Genomic DNA, 11,993 nt, shown 5'->3' with positions numbered 1-11,993 from the left:
TTCTTGATTATGGTTCTTGATTTGGGCTTTTCATTTCCTATTACTTTTCTTCCTCTTCATCTTGACAGCAAATATAATGTTAGAGTACATTAGTGTAAGCTCTTATTCTTCCCTCCCAATATAGCATGAGAATACACAGATTGGGTATCCCTTATATAAAAATGCTTGAAACCAGAAGTGTTTCAGAGCATCCCCTAATCTCAAAATCTGAACTGCTCCAAAATCTTTTTTTTTTAATTTATTTTTTAGTTCTCGGCAGACGCAACGTCTTTGTTTGTATGTGGTACTGAGGATCGAACCCGGGCCGCAGGCATGCCAGGCGAGTGCGCTACCACTTGAGCCACATCCCCAGCCCCCAAAATCTTAAATTATTGTCAATTTCAGATCAGTGATGCTTGTATTACCTTTACTTTACTGATGAAGTTAAGGCTCATAGAGGTGAAGTAACATGGCCAAACACATAGCTAGAAAGGGTCAGAACCAAGATGGAAACCAGTCTCTTGCTTCCAGGGATGAAGTTTCCCCCCTAAATTTTGTATAAAACAAAGTAGGTCTTTCCACTTTATAGTGGACCTCTAAAGAGAATACCGTATGGTGCTGAAATTTAGGATTTGTCTACAACATTTGCATGGTAAAACAGATTTTTTTTGGGGAATGGGTACCGGGGATTGAACTCAGGGGCACTCAACCACTGATCCACATCCCCAGCCTTTTTTTGTATTTTATTTAGAGACAGGGTCTCACTGAGTTGCATAGTTTCTCACTTTTGCTAAGGCTGGCTTTGAACTCCAGATACTCCTGGCTCAGCCTCCCTAGCTGCTGGGATTACAGGCATGTGCCACCACGCTCAGCAAAATAGATTCTTAAATGGAATAATGTTAGTTTGTTATATTCCAACTTTTAACTGTAGATAGTTGTCAGTTGGTATAGCCTCATCTATCTGAACTTAAGAAACTTATTTGTTCCACTAATTTTCAACCTAAGGATCATCTGTTTCTGCACTCAATCCTAGCATGATGCCTGGTCCAGAGTAGATGCACCACAAATTTGCTCCATTCATTCACCAATAGACTCCAACTAAACTGAATTTATAAGGTGATAGCCTTTTTCTCTGGCTGGTAAACCTCATATATCTCACAAGAAGCTACAGAAAATCTGTCAGTTCTGAAGGGTATCTGCACCAAACCATCACACTTCTGCTACTTAGGAAAGAACATGAAAAAATGTGAGCCAAACCTGAGTTTTGATTCCCAACTCCTTACAGATGGGCTTGGCCTCATCTTTAAGAGATGAAATTACTTTTTTTAAAAATATATATATATTTTTAGTTGTTGATGGACATTTATTTTCTTTCTTTATTTATACGTGGTGCTGAGAATCGAACCCAGTGCCTCACACATGCTAGGAAAGCACTCTACCACTGAGCCACAACCCCAGCCCCGAAATTACTTTTTTTAAAAAATATTTTTTATTGTCAATGGACCTTTATTTATTTGTATGCGGTGCTGAGAATCAAACCCAGTGCCTCACACATGCTAGGCAAGCGCCCTACTACTGAATGACAACCCCAGCCCCAGGAGAAATTACTTCTAACGGCCTGTTTGCTGTTTTCTAGCAATGTCAGTTCTCTGCATGAGGGTCTTAGGTCATGGAGCATTTTTTTTTTTTTTTTGGTGTGGTACTGGGGTTTGAACACAGGGCCTCATGCATCCTAGAAAAGCACTCTCCCACTGAGCTACAACTCCAGCCCTTTTAAAAATTTTTGAGGGGCTGGGGATTTGGCTCAAGCGGTAGCGCGCTCGCCTGGCATGCGAGCGGCCCGGGTTCAATCCTCAGCACCACATACAAACAAAGATGTTGTGTCCGCCGAAAACTAAAAAATAAAACATTAAAAAACTCTCTCTCTCTCTCTCACACACACACACACACACACACACTCTCTCTCTAAAAAAAAAAAAAAATTTTGAGATAGGATCTAGCCAAGTGCCCAGGTTGGTCTCAAACTTGTGATCTTCTTGCCTCAGCCTCCCAAGTTGCTGGGATTACTGGCATGTGCCACTGTGCCCAGTTCCTCTGGACATCACTAAGACCAGTATTCCCTCCAAACTATGCTATTACTTTCCCCCAAAGTTTTGTCACTTCCATATCCCCAGGGTATTCTTCCTTATTGGTCAGAATGAAGGCCTGAGTGTAAGCTTCCCTTGTAGCTGCCTTCAAAGCAAAAACATTGGGCAGAAGAACCAAACAAGACTTCTGCCCAGTGTTTTTGCTTCCTAGCAGGGAATCAGTTTGTAGTTACACCATCTTCCTAATTTGTAGGACTAATGGAGGAACACAGAGTTTTTTTTTTTTTTTTTTTTTTTTTTTTTTTTGCTGGGGATTGAACCCAGGGCCTTGTACATGTGAGGAAGTACTCTACCAACTGAGCTATATCCCCAGCCCAATTTCTTTGTTTATAGTATGACATGACCATGGAAGTTTTAAAGGCAGAGCCTGTGGGGTTAAGATGGGGAAACAGAGATATTGTAGCTGAGCAAGGGTCCTAGTGTCCTACTAGCCATAGATTCAGCTTTTCTGTACTTACCTATAGAGCCTTCTCTCTCTCCTAATTTTCCCAGGGGCAGGGTTGAGTAAGGCTCCTGGTTAGCATAAAAACCAGGTATAGTCTGGACCTGGATAAGAAGGAAGTACGTCCAGGTCTCACATCTTAGTATTTTTCTACATCAGGTGGTTACCATTTCTTTTCTTTCTTTCTTTTTTAAATATGTATTTTTAGATGTTGATGGACTTAATTTTATTATTTATATGCGGTGCTGAGAATTGAACCCAGTGTCTCATACATGCTGGGCAAGCACCTTAACACTGAGCTTCAACCCCAGCCCCAGGTGGTTCCCATTTCTAAGGGGCCCTTTTCTACATTTAAGTGAGGAACTTAAGAGGTCCAAACTCCTGTCAATGTGAAAGTGCTGAGCAAAGGGAAGCCCAAGTGAAGGGCCATATAGCCAGGTGGGCCCCAATGTCACGTGTGAGTGACCCCTTGCTCTTTTGAGATAGGATCTAGCCAAGTGCCCAGGCTGGTTCAAACTTGTGATCTTCTTGCTTCAGCCTCCCAAGTTGCTGGGATTACTGGCATGTGCTGAGATTACGGTGCCCAACTCTCTGGACATCATTAAGACCAGTATTCCCTCCAAGCTATGCTATTACTTTCCCATGGTGGGCACTGCAGGGTTGACACAGCAGTGCCTACTCAGAGCTGCCAGGCTGGAGACAGAGACTACAGGTGATACCTGAGTGTACTCTCAGGTTGGACCCTCAGGAATGGAGAGCAGAAGGGGAAGAAGGTCCCACAGTCTGAAGTGGGTCCCAGCAAGGGCTATAAAAGTTCATTTCCCCATCCAAGTGGTAGTTGTCTCACTCTGTGACCCCCAGAAGGGGCAGGCATCATTCTGCAGAAAACCAAAATGATGTAGCTGCTTCACCCTAGTGCCTTGGCGAGCACAGCCACATTGCCTGGCCCATGCACACTCCTGTCTGTCTTACTGCTATGCAAAGGGCAAGAAGTGCAGGGGCACTCCTGTCATGCTGCACTGACTGGGCTGGATAGAGGCTGTGGGGCAGGCAAAAATTGTCCCTTTTCAGTTTGGGGTCAGAATGAATGACTGCAGCTGCAGGCAAGACACCCCTCTACCTCTTAAGTTCCTTCTGCTCCTTCCTGTTCTTGGGTAGGGCCCATCTAAGGAAGACTTCTGAAAAATTATAGCTCAGCTCTGATTAACCTTCCATTGCTGGCTATCTCAGGTGTCTCTTCGAGTAGATATGGAACTGCTCTGGCATCTCTCTACTAAGAGCACAATAATATGGCAGTGGGGGGGGGCAGCAACAGTGGTGAAGGAATCCTGACCCCAGTCTTGGCATCTGACTGATGTTTGAGGGCCAGATTATTGGTAGGCTCAGCCTCACTTTACCTCTGTCCACCAAGGCCCAAGCCCTGTACATCACAATAACAAGGTGTCCTGACTCACAAGTTCAAGAAGGAAACCAGAGGGAAAGGCAGTGGTGTTGGTACTAAGACATTTATTACATCATAAAAAGTCCATTGTTGTCATTGTTTTTTCATATGTACATGCTCCTGTGGGCAGTCCTCTCATCCAACCCCACCTGCCCACCCACCATGGTACCAATCGACTCTCCAAACTGATCCACCAATTAATAAAAGAGGAAGAATTGGAAGAGGTGGTCCAGGGCTGATGGGAATGGGCTGGGAGAGGGAAACAAAGTGCAGAGTGGTTGGGCTTGGCTCTCAATGGCTGACCTGGGCAGGAGGGGCACATGGTGGGCACTGCAGGGTTGACACAGCAGTGCCTACTCAGAGCTGCCAGGCTGGAGACAGAGACTACAGGTGGTACCTGAGTGTACTCTCAGGTTGGACCCTCAGGAATGGAGAGCAAAAGAGGAAGAAGGTCCTGTAGTCTGAAGTGGGTCCCAGCAAGGGCTATAAAAGTTCACTTCCCCATCCAAGTGGCAGCGATGGCAGCTCGGATTGGGCCTGAAAAGTTTATGGCCCTGAGACAGGTGGAAGCAGGGTTGGAATAGTCTGGTGGGATATATAGTCCTGATCTCTGAGGGACCTGCTCTATTTAGTTGACCTCGGAGGTGGGTATGGGGTCTGTAGGGCGGGGTGTAGCCAGGAGAGGAACTGGAGAGGTGGCCTCTATGAGTGCAGGGTTAAGGATAATAGGCAGAGTCATGGGTGGCACGCCCACCTGCAGTGGGGAAGCCAAGGGCTGCAAGATCAGTGGGGGCTGAGCCAGAGGGGGAGGCCCATCTGGGGTAGGGCTAAGCCTGCTGGGACTAGAGGACACCGGTGATCCAGGGGAGCTGCTGTTGGTGGCTCGGGGGCCCTCTGGCTTCTCCAAGTCTAAAAAGAAAGCAAGATGGCTGCAATCAGACTCTTATTGGCAAGGGGCAATTCTCATACTCTTCAGCTGGCTTACCAAACCAGCTGGTTTCCTTCAAATTTCCTTGCAGTCTAAAAAGTTAGAAGTCTCCCCTAAAAACTCATTTCAATGTTTGGCTACCTTACTTCTACCCTTCATCTCCTTTGCTGAAGTTCTCATAAGGTTAATTTTGGTCTGATCTTTACTAGAATCCCTGAAAGGCAGCCTTTGCATATTTATTCCAACCCACTGACATAGCCCTCTTCTCCAAACCTAACTATCTGAAACAGGCAGACTATCTCAGCACAGATTATTTGGTCCTGCCATTTCTCAGAGCAAGAGCAGGTAAACCGGATTCTTGGGTTGTCTCCTTCCTCTGGCTCCCACTCAGTGCTTAGCAGCAACCCCAAGCTATCCTGGGCCTCCTCTTTGGCCTCTTGCTTCCTGTCAAACCGATACACTAGCCCAGAGGGACTCACCACAGGCCCCAAGCTCTGAGGGTATTTCTGGGGGAGGTGGGTGTCCAGGTGTTCTGGGGTCACCAGCAGCAGGAGTCAGGTGGGCTGAGGCCAGAGATTTTGGGCCATGAGGCTCTGTGGGCATGGGATCTAGGGTAGGCAGAGAACACAGACGGCCACTCTTAGTGTTTTCCTTCTAGCAGAGGCCTGGCTACCTATCAGTCTTCTCAGGACACAGAGAATGAATTTAGCTTTGGGGACTCTTTTGTAAAACTGGGCTGGGGCCCCTACCTTGAATGACAGTCTGCTTGAAGAGCTCATCACGTAGGTGTGGCAGAAAGCAGTCAATGCGCTCCCAGGTGATCTCCCAGAGGGCAGAGGGACTACCTCCTCGTGTATCTGCACTGTGGAAAATCTCTGCTGTGTCCATCACCAGGAGCATGTTCTTTAGAGATTCAGGGATGGCCTCTGACTGCAGGCAGCAGCAGGATCATGAGAACAGGAAAGAGGCATGGGAAGGCAGCTTCCAAGGAGGAGATAGCAAGACTTCCCAGGAGGTGGGAGAGGAAGTGGGCAATGGACTTGAGCTGAGGTAGAACTTACCAGTAAATCACTGGAGCCTGCATGCATGTACTTGTCCATGAAGTCTAGGATGGTGAGCCAGAGGGCCGCAAAGGTGGAGAGTGACAGCAGTGGAGATAGATGCTGCAGGAAGACCTATGGTCCACCAGCCCCTTTTAGCCAAGGGTAGTGTAGGAACCCTCTGCACCCATCTCCAAGGCTGGGAGGCAGACCTGCCCCATCTTGCATGGGAATCTTAGATTAGACATTGCTGTGAAATTCAGAATTCTCCTGAGTCCCTGGGTCCTTCTGAATCTCCATTCTGGGGCTCCTGAGCACCAAGTCCTACCAAAAGCTCTGGCTTCCCCCCTTGGAAAAATGTAAGTGTGGGGAGAGTAGGAGGTATTGGGTGGTGAGCCATACCTTTGAAAGCAGCGTGGAAGCCCTCATCCGGGTCTCCTCCATCCCACCCACATCTGCTGGGCTGATGTTCTCCAAGAGCTTGGTCAGTAGTGGAAACAGTACCTGGAGAGTAAATATCTGATGTCACCATAGCCAGATCAGTTGGAAGCTCTGCTCAAAGGAAACCAGTGCTGTGTGACGGGCACAGAACAGCAAAGAAGGTACGAAAGAGTCTGAGTATAGATCACGGGGCTCTTCAGGTTACCTAGTTCTTCTTGCCCTACAATTTGAATTTTAAGACCAGTATGAAGTCCTTACCTTATTAAAACAGGATTCCCATTCCAGGGCATCTAGCTTTTGCAGGTCATGTACCAGTAGTGCTCGCTGTAGATAGGTTAGTGCCTGCATCCGCACCTGGCGCCGGGCATCACAGCACAGGCAGGCAATGCCTGAGAGCAAGAACAGGGTCAGGATCCTTCAGGCAGTCGGTATTGTGCTCCCCAAGCTCCAGCACCATCTCTGCCCTACCCTGCCTGCTCCCCCAGATTACCCTGAAGTAAGGGGCACCAGCAGTGGGCCCAGAGGGTCCTTGAATCAGCTTCGATCTTCCGGCCACCTGTCTCCAGGTGGCGCTGCTCTTCTGCCCATGAGCTGTAGATAGAGGCTGCCCGTGTGTGCAGAGTGTGCATCAGGTCTAGCAACTGGGATCACAGGAGAGGGCAGGATATGAGTGGGGTTAGGTCTGGTGGGACCCCCTTTCCCAACCCCTGTCCCTGACTGAGTCCTCAAGGGGCCCCTAGCATTAGTTATGCCACACTCTAACCCTTTTTGCTACTCCCTTTGCCTCAACTTGATGGGCTGGTTGCTCCAGTCTTCATTGTTTCTTAGTCAGAAGTTGCTCAGGGTAGAACAGGCTTTAGGAGATGTGCAGACTAAGATTTAGCACACAGATTCACAGCAAGAAAGGTATTTTTGTTTCAATTCTATTTTACAATACTTTCCAATGACTCAGAAAGCCTTGTTTTTGTTAATCTCATTTTAAAAATAAAGCAAACCTCTGGCTCAGAGGCTTTCACTGGGCAAGAGTGAGTGGCCAAATTTAATACTTTTTATTTTCATCACTCTTTTCTGTTTTCTTTTTGGCAGTCCTGGAATATTTTCATCACTTTCTAAAGTTATTCTGTCTAAGGCATTGTTTCTTCATTTATTCAGAGATATAAAGTCAACTCGTAAGATCAATTTTACATGCCTTGAATAGACACAGAATAACTCTGGAAGAACAGACAAGAAACTGGCACAATGGTTGCCTTTAGTGAGAGGAACTTGGTGGCTAGGGACAGGAATGGAATGGCAACTTACTTTTATCAGTTTACCCTTTTATACCTTTTGAACTTTGTACCATGTGCATATATTACCTATTCAAAAAATAAGTAAACCTTAATTTAAAATTAATTTTAAGCAAGCAAAGGCATACAGGGGGTGTTGGATGAGGGGAATATTGTGGAGGTGGTAATTGAGGGCCTGGGCAGGATACACAGACCCTTCCCCTCTCAGCTCTGGCTTTCCCCAGCCCCACCCTGTCTCCCAGTCTCAGGGGCAGGGGAGGAGAGGAAGTAAAGGGTGCCATACTTACGTCCTGACTGACCTGTAAAGACACAGTGTGGTAGCTGGCAGGCACGCCTTCATCCTCGTCATCATCACTGTGCCCACCCCGAGTAGTGTGTTGGCTGGAGGTTCTAGGTCGCCGAAGCATTGAACCCTCCTTAGATTTCTTCTTGAAGCGGTTCCCCTTGCTGTCATATTTATGACTCTTGCTACGTTTCTCCTGGGACTTGCACCCTGAGCAGAGCCAGACCCAGGTCACATTTCCATAGTCAGAGATTCCCTGCCCTTTTCCCCTGTATATTTGCATGGCCAATCCCCACTGCCCCTTCACCAGGTGACCTACCTCCATTCAGACTGGCCTCCACAAAGATACGGAGAGTCTTGACGCACAGCTCAAAGTTGTCAGGGGTAATGTGGGCAGCGTCACGTACAATGAAGGACAGTGATTCCACACACTTAAGCAGAGACTTAGTGTCATGTGGCCCCAGGTCCAGACCTACTGTTAGACTATACTGATTGACCAGGGGTGAAGGGCCTGGCCGGCTGGGCCCTGGTCCTGGCTTGGAGTTATCAATGTCATCCTTTCCCACCTGTAAAGTACATAGGATACAAGATGGGGACCAGGCTTGAACCCTATTCACCTCTAGATGCCCTCTCAGAGGACCAGGAATCTTTCTCACAGAACCAGGAGGGAAGACTCATCCGCTGCACATACCCTCTTCACTTACCACCAACCAACCGCTGTTGACTACATCAGCATCTGTGGCTGATCGATGTATTTTGCCAGGTCTGCCATGGTCTGTGTAGACCTCTGAGTCAGAAGTGTACCCTCGGTCCAGGCTCACATCATTTTGATGATAGGATGGGAGCTCACTGTCTGACTGGGCCCCTAAGCCAGGCAGAGAAAAGAGCAGAGTCAAGGTGGAGATGGGACACTGGGACAAAGGATAATTTAGGCTCTCAGAAGAAAGGTATTGAGGCCTGGCCTTCCCTCTCTCTGGCCTGGCTCATTTTCAGCCATGTCAACAGAGGGCTGAAGCCTGGACAACTTCTCTCTTGACCAAATTGGGGAAATGGGCTAATTTGGGCTTCTATGATATCTAGTAATAGCTGTCAGGGAAAGGGGATGGTAGTGAGAACAATTTCTGGGAAAATGGTCCTCAGGACAATAAGCAGCCTGCTACTTAGCCTTTTGCCTTACCTCCTTGCCTCCATATGATTCAATTTGTTGGTACTGGTAAGTGGGCACTGGAAATTCTTGAAGCAGATGGCAGAAAGCCAGGCATGTTTGATTGGCTGAATGGCAATAACTTGTTTTGTTTTCCTATCCAAACTCCTGGGGCCATAGCTGTTTATCCATCAGGGAGTATTTCTGTGGGAAAAGGCTTACCAGCATCAGGTGCATCAGTACTGGCTGTGGCCTGCAGAGCTGCTGGAGGCTTCACCCCTGAGCCGATGCATTCGAGCAGTGTAAAGAGGGTGGCCCAGTCATCACTGGAGTGGATGTTGGCTGCATTGGTCTTAAGAAGTTCATGGAGTCCGTATGCAACCTGGTGACTGACTCTGGATAGCACACTGGGCTTCATCAGTAGCAAGATGCGCAGGGAGAGCAGCACCTGGGATGAGGGTTAGGAGCATGAAATGGGAGGGGGCACATTGCTTCCTGTTTAGTTTCATTCCCCATCAGCCTGTTTAGGCCAATGAGATTAGCTGGGACCCAGCTTAAGGCACTGCTGCTGGTCTTATTTGTATTTCCCTAGTTTTCTTGTATTCATATGTATGTGTGTGAGCATCAAATTCTACATAATTTTGCCATCTGCACTGAGGATTGAACCCAGGGGCAATCCTGGGTTTGCCTGAACCATATCCACAACCCTTTTTGAGACAGGATCTCACTAATTGCTTAGGCCCTTGCTAAATTGCTGAGGCTGGTCTTGAACTCGTAGTCCTCCTATCTCAGCGCCAGGGAACCCACAGACCACCTGTATAGTTTTGTGTATCCACCACAAGTTAAGCTATACTGAATAGTTTCTATACCATGAGATCCCTCATGCAGTACTTTTATACGTCTCCTCTTTTTTCCTTCCTCATTCTTATCTCCTAGCAATCTGTATCCAACTTCTAAAATTCTCTAAGTCCAAAAGTTATATAAATGAAATTATATGGTATATAACTTTTTTTTTTTTTGTACTGGGGATTGAACACAGGGACACTTTACCACTGAGCTACATCCCCAGCCCTTTCTATTTTTTATTATAAGACAGAGTCTCACTAAGTTGCTGAGGTTGGCTTTGAAATTTCTATCCTCTTGCCTCGGCCTCCTGAATCTCTGGGATTACAGATGTGCGCCACATAGCTGGTTAGTATATAACCCTTTTTTTTTTTTTTTAAAGTTTCTTACATTATCATTTTATTAAAGATCCTTATAACTAAAAATCCATATATACATTTTCCTATGCTATAATTCAGTGTTGACTAAACCTACTACCAAATTAAAAAAATTAACCCAGGCAATTTGGCACATTTAAGGAATACTTACAGTTCATAGAGACAAATTGTTTTCTTCTTTTTTTAATATTAATTTTTTTAGGTGTAGATGGACACAACACAGTGCCTTTATTTTTATGTGGTGCCGAGGAGCGAACCCAGGTCCCGCCCATGCTAGGCAAGCGCTCTACCACTGAGCCACAATCCCAGCCCCAAATTGTTTTCTTAAGATAAACCCAAAGGGCTGGGGATGTGGCTCAAGTGGTAGCGCGCTCGCCTGGCATGCATGCGGCCCGGGTTCGATCCTCAGCACCACATACAAAGATGTTGTGTCCTCCGAAAACTAAAAAATAAATATTAAAAAATTCTCTCTCTCTCTCACTCTCTCTTAAAAAAAAAAAAAGATAAACCCAAAAAGAAGGAAAATGTTATGAATGAATCAAACTCTGAGATGGAGCCTTAGATTACATACTTAGTATATAACCTTTTTAAAAAATATTTTTAGTTGTAGATGGACACAATATCTTTATTTTGTTTATTTAGTTTTATGTGGTGCTGAGTATCGAACCCAGGGCCTCACACATGCTAAGTGCTCTACCACTGAGCTACAACCCCAGCCGAAGTATATAAACTTTTGAGCTGGGCTTTTCACTCGGTATAATTCTCTGGAGATTCTTCCAAGTTATTACATGCATTAGTCAACAGTCTGTTGCTTAAACTGCTTAACAGTATGCCACACTATGTGTGTGTATAACAGTTTATTTATTGAAAATCACCTAGGCTGATTCCAGTTTTTGGGTAATAAAAATAAAACTTTCATGAACATTCATGTACATGTTTTTATGATAAAATAAGCTTCATTTTTCTGGGATAAATGCTCAAGAGTGCAATTGCTGGGTTATATGGTAACTGCATTTTTCTTTTTTTTTTTTTTTAGAACATCTGACAATTTTAATCATATATTGTTTTGCACCATATTCATCTCAGGAATGGTCTGTTGTTCTTTTTTTAATATTTTTTTAGTTATACATGGACACAATATCTCTATTTTGTTTATTTATTTTTATGTGGTATTGAGGATTGAATCCAGTGCCTCATATGTGTGAGACAAGCACTCTGCCACTAAGCCACAACCCCAGCCCCACATTTGGTTTTATAAGAAACTATCAACAGATTAGCTACACTATTTCACATCTCCACCAGCAATGTATGAATTATCCAGTTCCTCTGCATTCTTGCAAGCATTTGGTCTTGTTACTTTTTTTTTTTTTTACTTCAACTGTTCTGATAAGTATGTAGTTATATCTTATTATGGTTTTAATTGCACTTCTTCAGTGAAATGACTGGTCCTATCTTTAGCCCATTTTCTGATTGGATTGTTTTGTCACTCTTATGTTTTGGATTTTATGTTTCAGATACTAGCCTTTTTTTTTTTTTAAGATATACAATCTTTTTTTTCCAATCATTTTATTTATTTATTCACTTAAAAATTTTTTTAGATTGTTGATGGACCTTTATTTTATTCATTTATTTATATGTGGTG

The 11,993-nt window shown here is 45.2% G+C and overlaps 1 protein-coding gene across 8 annotated transcripts in view; it reads right to left on the bottom strand.

Moving 5' to 3' along the window:
* Positions 1 to 4,054: 4,054 nt before the first annotated feature.
* The window catches only part of GBF1 (golgi brefeldin A resistant guanine nucleotide exchange factor 1), a 127,349-nt gene continuing 119,410 nt past the window's right edge, over positions 4,055 to 11,993 (bottom strand). For 5 of the 8 annotated variants that reach the window (XM_081268335.1, XM_081268337.1, XM_081268338.1 and 2 more), the window contains 11 exons: positions 9,354 to 9,579; positions 8,692 to 8,852; positions 8,307 to 8,553; positions 7,992 to 8,197; positions 6,909 to 7,059; positions 6,677 to 6,807; positions 6,380 to 6,481; positions 5,999 to 6,112; positions 5,687 to 5,867; positions 5,417 to 5,545; positions 4,055 to 4,918 (listed from right to left, as the gene is read on the bottom strand). In XM_081268335.1, coding sequence (XP_081124461.1) covers positions 4,638 to 4,918; positions 5,417 to 5,545; positions 5,687 to 5,867; positions 5,999 to 6,112; positions 6,380 to 6,481; positions 6,677 to 6,807; positions 6,909 to 7,059; positions 7,992 to 8,197; positions 8,307 to 8,553; positions 8,692 to 8,852; positions 9,354 to 9,579 — 1,929 coding nt within the window. In that variant the 3' untranslated portion in view covers positions 4,055 to 4,637. The other 3 variants (XM_081268336.1, XM_081268339.1, XM_081268342.1) reach the window with 2 other exon arrangements.

Source organism: Spermophilus citellus, assembly GCF_964194105.1.
Source record: "Spermophilus citellus genome assembly, chromosome: 15".
In the NCBI taxonomy this organism is placed as follows: domain Eukaryota; kingdom Metazoa; phylum Chordata; class Mammalia; order Rodentia; family Sciuridae; genus Spermophilus; species Spermophilus citellus.
Note: the sequence above shows the minus strand (reverse complement) of the source record. Positions and strands in the feature narration are given on the sequence as shown.